Source organism: Hemitrygon akajei, chromosome 3 (assembly GCF_048418815.1).
Source record: "Hemitrygon akajei chromosome 3, sHemAka1.3, whole genome shotgun sequence".
In the NCBI taxonomy this organism is placed as follows: domain Eukaryota; kingdom Metazoa; phylum Chordata; class Chondrichthyes; order Myliobatiformes; family Dasyatidae; genus Hemitrygon; species Hemitrygon akajei.
The window spans coordinates 18,963,065-18,976,254 of record NC_133126.1 but is presented as its reverse complement, the minus strand read 5'-3'; the positions used below and the strand labels follow the sequence as shown (position 1 = coordinate 18,976,254).

Genomic DNA, 13,190 nt, shown 5'->3' with positions numbered 1-13,190 from the left:
CATAAGTTCCAATGCATGTCCCTGATTAACTCCATGCTTTTTTGTTCTCCCCTTCCCTCACGCCTATAGAACTCTGAGATACTTGCTCTCCTCAAATCCAGGCTTCTTAGCCAAGCTCTCAGCTACACTCTGAAAGTTCCAGCTTCTGCAGTTTTATTTTGTTGTTCAGATGGTTCAGCATGGACTAGATGGGCCGAAAGGCCCGTTTCTGTATTTTTCTATGATTTTATGACAGATCAGTGTCTTCTGGTTACGGAGTTTCCAAACATCATGAGGTTCCCTTGAACGTCCTGTTCTTGAACAACTGCTCTGAACTGAGATTGCGTTAATTCCAGCCTACTGTGAAGTGACCCTGAGTGGTCTGTACATTGACAGAGATTCTGGGTTTTATGGTTGTGATGTTTTAATTATGGGAAAATTAGTTTAGTGAAATTCCATTGGTCTGCCACTCTTGAATCTCTGGGCAGATTTTCTGGACTTTGGCATATTATTCTATTAATATTCCAATAATATAATATTTAATGCCCCTTTTCTTTAGATTTTAGGCAGTTGATTGAAAAGAGCAAGTTCTTAGCATGGTAAAGAAGGCAAATGACACACTCGCCTTCGTTAATCAGTGTTTGTGTAAAAGTCGAGGTCATGTGACAGACTTCTGTTCGACCAGCATCTTGAGTACTTTACAAAACTGATTGCCAGATTAGTTCGGAGTTCAAAGTAATTTTATTATCAAAGTACATATACTGTAGATCAGCATATAAAACTCTGAGATTCATTATCTTGCAGGCATTCTCAATGAATACAATAACTATAATAGAATCAATTAAAGACCACACTAACAGGGCAGACAACCAGTGTGCAAAAGACAACAAACTGTGCAAATACAAAAAGAAAGGGGGAAAATAATAATAATTATAAACAAGTAAACAATAAATATTGAGAACATGAAATGAAGGTGAAAGTGAGTCCATAGGTTGTGGAAACATTTCAATGATGGGACAAGTGAAAATGAGTGAAGTTATCTCCTTTGGTTCAAGGACCTGATGGTTGAGAAGTAAGAACTATTTCTGAACGAGGTGGTGTGAGTCCTGAAGCTCCCGTGCCTTCTTCCTGATGGTAGCAGCAAGAAGCGAGTGGTAGGGATTCCTTATGATAGATGCTGCTTTCCGCGACAAAGTTCTGTGTAGATGTGTTCAACGGTGGGGAGCGCTTTACTTGTGATGGACTGAGCCATATCCAATACCGTATGTAGGATTTTCTGTTCAAGGGCATTGGTGTTTCCATACCAGGCTCTGATGTAATCAGTCAATATACTCTCCACCTCCCATGTATAGAAGTTTGTCAATGTTTTAGATGTCACGACAAATCTTTGCAAACTTATAAGGAAGTAGAGGCGCTATTGTACTTTCTTCTTAATTGCACTTATGTGCTGGGCCCAGAACAGGTCCTCTGAAATTATAACACTGAGGAATTTGATATTGCTGACTCTCTCCACCTCTGATCCTCCAGTGAGGACTGGCTCATGGACCTCTGGTCTCTCCTCCTGAAGTTGATAATTTTGCTCCTTGGTGTTACTGACATTGAGTGAGAGGTTGTTGTTGTGGTACCACTCAGCCAGATTTTCAGTCTCCCTCCTGTATCCTGATTTATCACCACCTTTGATTCGGCCAAGACAGTGACGTTGTCAGCAAACTTGAATCTGGCATCGGAGCTGCGCTTAGCCTCACAGTCATAAGTATAAAGTGAGTAGAGCAGGGGGCTAAGCACACCGTCTTGTGGTGTACCTGTACTGATGGAGATTGTAGAGGAGATGTCATTGCCGATCCAAACTGGGGTTTGCAAGTGAGGAAATCGAAGATCCATTTGTACAAAGAGATATTGAGGCCAAATGTCTTGAAGCTTATTGATTAGTTTTGAGGGGACGAAGGCATTTAATGCTGGGCTGTACTTAACAAAGATCATGCTGATGTATGCATCTTTGCTGTCCAGATGTTCCAGGGTTGACTGAAGAGCCAATGAGACGGCATCTACTGTGGACATCACAGGAAGGATGAAAATAAAGTTCTCAGCAAATCTCACCTCTATGATGCTCAGAAACAGAAGAGAAAAAGAATCTGAAGAGAAAACAGACAATTCTGGAAACGTTGTCCTTCATGGCTAGCATAGACATTGTGGGCTGAAGAGCTTCTGTGTTGTTCTACATCCCAGTAACAAAATTGTCACAACGTGTTATTTATTAATTGACATGGGCAAATGGGACCAGCTTAGGTGGGCATAACTGCATCGTGGATGGTGCCAAGCCTGGCTATGAAATGAGAAGGACATGGGGCTAACAACCCCATCGCGTTAAAACCCAGTGCTACTGAAACACCAGCAGAAGCTCTAACCACCTCATCCCTGGGAGAGGCAGGAGAAGATGGGCTGCATCTGAGGAAACTTGAAGGACTGGTCCAGGACAGAGGGTTCTGGCCAACTGCTGTCGATGGCCTATGTCCCAGTAGGGGTGATGGGCTTAGATAAGTAATTAAGTTAGACAGGCACTTTGGCTTCGATGACATGGACCAGATAGACGGTTGAGTTTGTTTCTGTTGCGTAATTAGTCTATAATTCTAACTGAAACGTAGAGAGAGTAAAAAGAGTCACAAAGCCCTACACCATAGAAACACGCCTGTCATTAAAATCTATTGTTCTGCCTGGTCCCCATTGACTTGTATCTGGACCATCGCCCTCGCATCCAGTACTTATACGAACTTCTCGAATGTTGGGAAGTTTTGATGTTAACCGGAGGGAATTGCTGAAAGGTCGGACGACGGGATAGCAGGAGGAGCTGGAAAGCGACGCGATCACATTTCAAACGCGAAACCCAAAGCATATGTGGACTTCGTCACCCGCCCCGGGGCAGGTTCCCAGCTCGGCGTCCGGTCGCTGCCTGAGCTCCGCTGAACCCGTTGCGGTTCCTGGGTCCACGGCTGAACCATGTGGCTGATGAAGAAACCCCTCGCCTCGCTCCGGGTCCTCCTGCCGGACCGTCTCGGTTCGCTGCTCGCCCGGTGCTGCTCCAGCGCCAACATCTCGGCGTTTATGCCCGAGGCGGCGGCTTTCGCCGGGGTCCGGGACTACCCGGCTCTGCGGCAATTCTCCTTGCAGCAGACCGAGCGGTTCTGGGGGGCGCTGGCCAGGGACCGACTGTCCTGGATCAGCCCCTTCGACACGGTGAGCGACTGTGACCTGTCCCGGGGCAAGATCCGATGGTTCGAGGGTGGGCAGCTCAATGTCTCGGGTGAGTGTTTCTGAACGCTGCGGATCACGTTTCGCACCTTCCCCTTTGTTCCCTCTCTTTCCACCTTGCTCCCCCCCGTCCAATTTGCCCCCCTCCCCACCCACTTTGCCCCTCCTACATCCACTTGGGCTCCCACCCCAATGTCCACTTTGCACCCCATCTCCTTCGCCCTTCCACCCAGTCCCCTTTGTCAATGTCCCCCCAGTCCCCTTTGCCCCTTCACCCATTCCCCTCCTCCTCTCCTTCCCACTGTTATACCCTACTTTCTCATCTTTCTTACCCCTGTTGTGACCTCCCTTATCCCTTGCTCTTGTCCATCTTCCCCCTCCCTCTCCTCCCCACGTCCACCACCATCTCTGTTACTCCTCTCTCCCACCTCCTGATGTCACCCTTCTGCTCCACTCGTCCCCTTGATGTTTTGGTGGGGTCAGTTAAGCTGTGGAAACATCTGAGGTCTCTGGCCTCTTGTCAGAACTGGGAAAGGTTAGAAAACAAGCAGGTTTTGAGTTGCAGGACAAGGTGAAGGGTGGGAATGAATATGAACATTGGACCCTATGAATTAGGAGCAAGAGGTGGCCTCATCCGTTTAGTACAGAGATGAGGAAGAATTCCTTTAGCCAGCAGGTGGTGAATCTGTGGAATTCATTGCCTCAGACAGCTGTGGAAGCCAAGTCATTGGGTACTTTTAAAGTAGAGGTTGGTATGTTCTTGATTGGTCAGGACATCAAAGGTTATGGGGAAAAAGCAGGAGATTGGGATTGAGAGGGAAAATAAACTAACCATGATGGGGTCAGTGGGGTCATGATGGGCAGAGCAGACTCCATGGGCCGAATGGCCTAATTCTGCTCCAATGTCTTATGGTCATTATTGCAAAGCAGAAAAGGGGAGTTAGTGTTGTTGGCCAATAGACAGACCCATAGAAAAATATGCCACAGAAACAGGCCTTTCGTCTCATCTAGTCCATGCTGAACTATTTAAACTGGCTGCTCCCATCAACCTGCACCCAGACCATAACCCTCCTTCATTAAATAATGAAGACTAAATCACTACCTCCAATCCGGTTGCACTGGACTGATGCTGTGGGAGCTACAAGTGTGCCATTTGACCACTGCATTTCCTGCAGGGTAATAATGGTCACGTGTATTGGTGTAAAACTCCTTGCAGTATTCTGAGATTGTGAAAATCAGCCATTTATTTTCCTTCATAAATCAAAGAATTGAGTACAGGAGATGGGATGTTATGTTGACGTTGTATAAGACATTGGTGAGGCCTAATTTGGAGTATTGTGTGCAGTTCTGGTCACCTACCTACAGGAAGGATGTAAATAAGGTTGAAAGAGTACAGAGAAAACTTACAAGGATGTTGCTGGGACTGGAGGATCTGAATTATAAGGAAACATTGAATAGGCTAGGACTTTATTCCTTGGCACATAGAAGATTGAGAGGAGATTTGATTGAGGCATACAAGATTATGAGGGGTATAGATAGGGAAATGCAATCGGGCTTTTTCCACTGAGGTTGGGTGGGACTACAACTAGAGGTCATGGGTTAAAGGTGAAAGGTGTAAGTTTAAGGGGAACATGAGGGGAACCTTCTTCATTCAGCGGGTCATGAAAGTATGGAACAAGCTGCCAGTGCAAGTGGTGCACGTGAGCTTGATTTCAACGTTTATGAGAAGTTTACATGGAAGATAGGGGTATGGAGGGTTATGGACCCAGTGCAGGTTGATGGGAGTAGGCAGTTTAAAAGGTTCAACATGGACTAGATGGGCCAAAGGGTCTGCTTTTGTGCTGTACTTTTCTATGACTATGATGGAATGGTGGAAAAGACTCAATGGGTCAAATGGCCTGATTCTGCTCCTGTGTCTTATGGACTGAGCGTTCCAATGACCTCTGACCCTCTGAGGAGGGAGAAAAATGGACCTACTCTATTTGTCTTTAAACAGTTCTCTAGATTCTCCCTACAGCAGGGCTTTTCAACCTGGGGCCCAAGGACTCCTTGCTTAATGGTATTGGTCCCTGGCATAAAAAAGATTGGGATCACCTGCCCTAGAGGAAACATTATCCCCATATCCACTCAGTCAAGGCAAGTTGTTTTTATTCTCACGCTGACGTACAGGTACAACAAACAAACTTGCTTGCAGTATCATCACAGGCACGTAGTCACAGAGAACCCACAGAATATTAATTATGTAAGACAGTGTAAGGATGAAAAAATATTCTGCCGTACAAAAAGGGTGTTAAAGGTCCTTAATGATGGACGCCACCTTCTTGAGGCATCCCAACAATCGTTGAGGTTCAGAGGATGTGCTTGAACCCGGGAAGTCCAGCGTGCAAATGCAGCAGGCAATTTGGGACTTCCTAACGAGTGGATTTGATTATAGAAATAAGGAAGTCTAAATGAAACCTAAATAAAACCAGACAGTGTGTTGATGAGATCGCACCAGGAGTATGGACTGAAGTTTTAGTCTCCATGGAAGGACGTACTTGAGAGTTCACTGGACTGGTTGCAGGGAAGGTAGGGTTTGCCATATGAGGAGAGATCGAGTAGAATGGGACTGTATCCTTCACCCTCTCCTTCTTGGGCCCTTACATCCTAGTGTAGCTTAGGCTATCATTGACTTCGGGTCTCCATCATCTTAGAGCGGGACTGCATTCCCTGGAGTTTAGAAAAATGAGAAGAGATCTCATTTTGCCCTTTCTAAAAGGGCTTGACAGGCCAGGTGTAAGGAGGACTTTTCCCCTTATTGAGGATCTAGGACCTGGCCCCACTGTTTGGGAACAAAGAGTAGTGTTTAGAACTGAGATCTGGTGAACTGGATCAGCAACTTTGTCGATGACACCAAGACTGGGGGTGTAGTGGACAGTGAGGAAGGCTATCAAAACTTGTGAATCAGCTGGAAAAATTGGCTGAAAAATGACAGATGGAATTTAACACAGACGTGTGAAGTGTTGCAATTTGGTATGACAAACCAGGGTAGGGCTCTGAGGTGTGTGGTAGATCTGAGAATGCAGTTCCATAATTCCTTGAAAGAGACATTACAGGTAGATAGGATCGTAAAGGGACCTTTCGGCACATATGGCTTCATAAATCAGGGCATTGAATACAAACTTTTGGGATGTTATGTTGAAGTTGTGCAAGGTGTTGTTGAGGCTGAATTTGGAGTATTGTGTGTAGGTCTGGTCACCTACCTACAAGAAAGATGTCAATAAGCTTGAAAGAGTGCGGAGAATATAAGGATGTTGTCAGGACTTGAGAACCTGAGTTAAAGGTTGAAAAGGTTAAGACTTCATTCCCTGGAGTGCAGGAGAATGAGGGGAGATCTTATAGAGGTAAACAATATAATGATGGATATAAATAGGATGAACATATGCAGGTTATAAAGTTATTATTAGTTTGCTCAGTTTCTGGACCGCATCCAATACTTTCCTAAGAAGACCAGCACTATACACAGAACTTGTAGGTGTCTCATGACCTGAAGTGTAATCTCTCAGTAAACCATAACATTTTCTTCCTCATTTCTTGTTGTAACCTGCATGCCAGCCTTTTTCAGGTCACTGAATTAGGCTACCAGATCCTTCTGCATCTCTGAGCTTGACAATCTCACGCTATTTAGTTAATATGCTTTCTTTTCTCCCGTGTAGTTTCTTGTTTCCCCACATTGTACTCTATTTGCCAGGCTGTTGCCCCTGTATTTACCTATCAAGTTCAAGTTTAATAATCATTCAACCATACATGAATGCCCATGAATACAAACAGCACTGCTCCTGGGCCAAAGTGCAAAACACAGTACCAACAGTCATATGTAACACTAGGCACATATAGCGCATATAAGATAGCGGTAATCTACAGTCACATATATATATAGTCCAAGTCCATGAGTCCCTGACTGTTGCAGTGGTCTGCAGTTGAACACAACACATCTTGTCTTCTGCTGAGCAGACACTGGAGTGCAGCACCAACTCCAGCTTGGACACTGCAACGCACTGCCTCCAGTACCCCGGTGGAGTGTCCGACCCTGACGCTTCCCCTGGGTGGCTGCAACAGGCATCACCTTGCCTTGGGGTCTGGTACTCGCCCCAGCCGAGGTCATGCTGCTCCCCCGCCATTTGCCAATAAACCAATGAATTGGAGTTGTGACATTCCACACCATTGATGTCCAACAGGGTCTTGTGGTCACAAGAAAAGTTTCTAGGACAATGACTTGCTGTTAGAGTACACTCCACACCTCATTACAAACTGTATGAGGAAATAGAGAGGCTTCTACATAGTACTGAGTATCAATATCTAGTTGTAGACTATTTCCCCATGACAGTTTCCTTCCCCATCTTTGCATTGTCAGTTAGTTTAGCAACCAGATTTTGGTGTCTTCATCTAAGCCATTGATCCTTGTAGCACTCCTCTCATTAACGTAAAAAAATCCATTTATGCCTCATCTCTGTTTACTTTTAGCCGGTCAAGGAGGCCAAAAAATGTTGGGATACTCAGCAGGTCAGGCAGCATCTGTGGAGAGAGGGAAAAGGGTTAACATTTTATGTTGATCATCCATCTTCAGGGCAGAGGTTTAGATTTCCAGCATCTGCATAGTGTTTTCAGAGTAAAGGGAATGTTTGTGACAGGCTGGAGACGCAAGAAAAATTGAATGGCAAAAGTGTTAGACCTACAGGCCCTTCGGCCCGTGTTGTTGTGCCGACCTCTTGACTTAATCCAAGATCAATCTAAACCTTCCCTCCCCCATGTCCCTCCATTTTTCTTTCATCCACATGCCCATCTAAGAGTCTCTTAAATGTCTCTAATGTATCTGCCTCTCCCATCACCCCGGTAGCATGTTCCACACACCCATCACTCTGTGTGTGCCTTTACACTCTGGGGGGAAAAGGCTCCCTGTTGCCCTTTGTCGCTCTCACTCGATCTATGCCTCTTATCATCTTACACGCCTCTATCAAGTCACCTCTCATCCTCCTTTGCCCTGGCTCGTCCATAAGACATGCTTTCTAACCCAGGTGAGTTTATTGAATTCTATAATATTATGGGAGATCGTTCATATGTCGGGGTGTCCAAAAGTCAGATCTTCGTAATTTGCGGACAGACTGTCAGTAGAAAATCGGATGGTCTTCAGTTGAATTTCAATATGCTCTGGTAAGGAGTCAGTTTTTGTCTTAGAGATACAGCATGGTAACAGGCCCAAGGAGCCCGTGCCGTCCAACTACACCCATGTGACTAATAAACCTACTAACCGGTATGTCTTTGGAATGTGGGAGGAAACTGGAGCACGTCATGGGGAGAACATGCAAACGTCTTACAGACAGCTGCGGCGCTGTTAGCTACTAATGCCGGCTATGGGGTGGTTTGTTTGGGGGTGGTGTGGTTGTGCTGTCAGTGGTGAGTAACCATGTTCTTGTTTTACACACCGCCTGCCTGCATTTTTATTGAAGCTGACAAGAGCTGTGTGAGCAGGGTGTAAAGTGAACGCTCGGTGTGATCTGGGCTGGGTGATTCGCTCTCTGTGACACAGAAGGAAACCATTTAGCCGATTGAGAAAGTCAGCTCCCCACTAGACCTTACCAATCAGCTGCAGCTTCCCTCTCAAGTTCAAGTTTAAGATTATTGTCGTCTGACTGTACATATATATGACCAAACAAAATAACATACGTCTGGACCACAGCGCACCAATAAAATAAATCTCACACACAGTACATAAAAGAAAAAATTACTCCAAGTAAGTTAACAAAAATAATTTAACGTGCATGTAGTGTGTAGCACAGATAAACAGTAAACTGTACAGTAAAAAGCTTGCTGTCCTAGTGATGAGGCCTCCGTTAGACCATAAGACCAAAAGACATAGGAGCAGAACGAGGCCATTCAGCCCATCGAGTCTGTTCCACCATTCCATCATGGCTGATCCCGGACCCCACTCAACCCCATACACCTCGCCACATCCTTTGATGCCCTGACTGATCAGGAAACAATCATCTTCCACCTTAAATATACCCATAGACTGGGCCTCCACCGCAGTCTGTGACAGAGCATTCCACAAATTTACTACTCTCTGGCTAAAAAAAATTCCTCCTTACCTCTGTTGTAAATGGACACCCCTCAATTTTGAGGCTGTGCCCTCTAGTTCTGGACATCCCCACCATAGGAAACGTCCTCTACGCGTCCACCCTATCTAGTCCTTTCAACGTTCAGTAGATTTCAATGAGATCCCCCCGCATTCTTCTAAATTCCAGTGAGTACAGGCCCAAAGCTGCCAAACGCTCCTCACATGTTAACCCTTTCATTCCTGGAATCATCCTTGTGACCCTCCTCTGGACTGTCTCCAATGGCAACACATCCTTTCTGAGATATGGGCCCAAAACTGTTGACAATACTTTAAGTGCAGCCTGACTTCTGTGGTGGCAGGGTATTCATTGGTCTCACAGCCTGAGGGAAGAAGCTGTTACCCAGTCTGGCTGTTCTGGTCCTGAAACTCCTGTACCTCCTTCCTGGTGGTAGTGGGTCAAAGAGATTGTGGGATGGGTGTGAGAGATCCTCAACAATGCCTCAGGCCCTTCAGATAGAACAGTCCCTGTAAAAGTCACAAACGGGGGGAGGGAGACCCTGGTGATCCTCTTGGTGGCTTTCTCTATCCTCTGTAGTGTCTTGCAGTCCGATGCCTTGCAGCTTCCGTACCACACAATGACGCAACTAGACAGGACACTCGGGAGCAGACCCCTGTGTACCCGCCATTTCATTCTCTCTCATACGTGCCCTTCCACTTGCCTTTCGCTCTTGCTGGATTCTCATTTTTCTGATTCAAGGTTCTTTCAAACGTCAGGAAGGAGGCACAAAGCCTCTTCCCGATCATTTTATTAAGTGTTGATAGAACAAAGGACGTTAGAAGCTGTAGGCTTAGAGACAAAAACTGACATGCCAGCATGGTGCCCAGATATATTTATATCAGAGATGAGGAAAATTCCATTCAGATTTGTAGATATGAGAGTCAACCAATGAGAAAGCACTTATTGAAATAGTGCAGATCGAGGAAGCTTCCAGAGCTTTACAGAATTATACATCATATTACGACTAGAACCATATTAAACTGTTTTTTATATATACAACTTAAAATACAACTAGATAACTAATTGTTAAACTGCAAAGAAAATAATAATTAAACAACTATGTAACTAACTAATTAAACAGTTGGATCCAACACTCTTTTGCCGCTATCCTCCGTTCAGGGGCAATTTACTAAGGCCAGTTAGGCTGCCAGCATGTCTTTGGGATGAGGGAGGAAACCAAGGAACCCACAGGGTGACTGACTGTGTGGAGTCTGCATGTCCTGTCTGAGGCCTCCTCCATTTCCCCCTTGAGATCCTCCATTTTCCTTCCAGCTTTCTCCAGTGGGCGGCTCGATAGCATAGCGGTTAGTGTAAAGCTATTACAACTCCAATGACCCGGGTTCAAATCCCACTGCTGCCTTTAAGGAGTTTGTTCGTTCTCCCTGTGACCGTGTGGGTTTCCTCTGGGTGCTCCAGTTTCCTCCCACAGTCCAAAGATGAATGGGTTAGTGGGTTAACTTATGTCCACAGCCCATGGCCTCACTTTCAACGACTCTACAACTTATGTTCTCAATATTATTTGTTTATTTATCAATCTAATTTATTAAAAAAAATAAATCTTGTGTTTTTATTTCTTGTGTTTTAAAAAAATATTTGCACAGTTTGCCCTCTTGCACGTTGGTTGTCAGTCTTTGTGTGCAGTTTTTCACTGATTCTATTGTAATTCTTTGTTCTACTGCAAATGCCCACAAGAAAACGGATCTCAGGGTAGTATCAGAGTCTCAGGGCAGCACGGTAGTGTAGTGGTTAGCACAATGGTCTACAGTACTGGCATCCCGCGTTCGATTCCCACCGCTATTTGTAAGGAGTTTGTATGATTTCCCCGTAACCGCATGGATTTCCTCTAGGTGTTCCAGTACCCCAACAGTCCAAACACGTACGGGTTAGTAGGTTAATTGGTCATTGTAAATTCTCCCACTACTAGGTTCAAAGGTTGAAAGGGCTGGAAGGGCCTATTTTTGATTTATTCATTTATGCTAAGCCAGCATTTATTGCCCATCCCTGGCTGCCCTTGAGAAGGTGGTGATGAGCTGCCTTCTTGAACTGCTGCATTCCCACAGTGCTGCTCCATGCTATATCTCAATCAATTACTAAATGAAATATGGTGACATATGCGTACTTTGATAATTTGAACCTTGGTCACATGGATGTAATTGGGCAGCGAGGGCTCAGTTACGGTGCTGTATCTCTAAATAAAATAAATAAAAATCCCCAAGTTGTGCTGGTGGGATATTTTACCACACACTGTATCAATTGCCCGTAGTGTGTGGTGAAATATGAGAAGGGATGCTGGGAAGATGGGGAAATAAAATGTGTGAGGGCAGTGATGTAATGGGTGCTGGAAACTAGCACGGGATTGTTGGGGAGGGGGTCTGTTTCTGTGCTGTCTGTCTATGAATGGGACTCGGTGTGAAGGGTGTAATGTAAGGAACAGCTGTTTCCTAACGGCGGAGGAACGTGTGAACTAATTGATACCATATTTTGCACTGGTGCTTCCCACAGACCTGGTGTATGATTCTTGCTCTCAAGATGTTTACATAGACCCAGGGTCAGATCCAGGATGGAGATTGACACTGATAGATGAAACAGTAGCTCTGGGCTCCTCTGGAAAGTTTAGTGAGCTTCTCTCTCTCCCACCCCTCCCCTTATCCATCACCCTTCCCTTTGCCTTCCCCCTCTCCCTCCACCTTCACCCCTTCTCACTCATCCTCTCATCCTTCCCCTCCTCCTCTTCACCCTCCCCTTACCCATCACCTTTGCCCTAGCCTTCCCCTCTCCTTCTCCCCCACCTTCACCCCCCACATTCTCCCTCATCCTAACCTCCCTCTCTCATCCTGCCTTTCCTCTCCCCTCTTTCTCTCCCCTCCCCTCCTCTCCCCTTCTTCTCCCCTCCTCCCCCTTCTTCTCCCCTCCTCCCCACTCCCCTTCCCCCTCCCCTTACCCATCACCCTTCCCCTCTGCCCCTGCCTTCCCCCTCCTCTCTCCATCCTCCTTCACCCCGTCACTCTCCCTCACCCTACCCTCCCTCTCTCATCCTCCACCTCCCCCTTTCCCTTCCCCTACCCTCCTCTTGCCCTCCCCTCCCCCTCCCCCTCACCCCTCACCTGCCCTCCCCTCTCCCAGGTTGGGATAGTGCTGAGCTTTATTCCTCTTCATGATCTAAAATGAAGTTTTGTTCACAAGAAGGATAATATTTCCAGCCTTCAATTGCCAGTTTTAGGTCTATACGGTGAGAGAGTGCATCTATTCAGATGCTGTTCCTATAGCCGTTATTTCAGTGTATGTGATTATGAGAGGCATAGACAGAGTGGACAGCCAGACCCTTTTACCCCAGGGTGGCAATAGACACTGCCAGAGGACATCCTTTTCAGGTGAGTGGAGGAAAGATTATAGATTTCTGAGGTAGGTTTTTACACAGAGAGTGGTGTGTGTCTGGAGTGCACAGGCTGCTGGTAGTGGCTGATACAATGGAGATGTTTCAGGGACTTGTAGATAGGTAGGTAGATGTAAGAACTGGAGGGTTATGGGCTACGTAGGCGGGAAGGGCTAGCATGATTGGATACGTTTATGTAGGTCAGCATGACACTGTAGGCCAAAGGACTTGTATTCCGCTGTGCTCTTTTGAGATAGAGCGTTTTAACAGGACCTTCTGGCCCAACAATCCCCCACCACTCCATTATACCCAAGTGATCGATTTACCTACTAACCTTTACACCTTTGAAATGTGGGTGGAAACCAGAGAACCTGGAGGAAACCCACACGGCCGTGAAGAGAGCATACAAACCCTTACAGACAGCAGCTGTCTGTACAGGG

General features: G+C 46.0%; 1 protein-coding gene across 1 annotated transcript in view; it reads left to right on the top strand.

Annotated features, from left to right (window-relative positions):
* Nucleotides 1-2,654: 2,654 nt before the first annotated feature.
* LOC140724744 (acetyl-coenzyme A synthetase 2-like, mitochondrial) overlaps nt 2,655-13,190 on the top strand; it is a 76,047-nt gene continuing 65,511 nt past the window's right edge. The window contains exon 1 of the mRNA XM_073039260.1: nt 2,655-3,277. Within this exon, the coding sequence (XP_072895361.1) occupies nt 2,974-3,277 (304 nt within the window). The 5' untranslated portion in view covers nt 2,655-2,973. The remainder of the gene's footprint in view (nt 3,278-13,190) is intronic.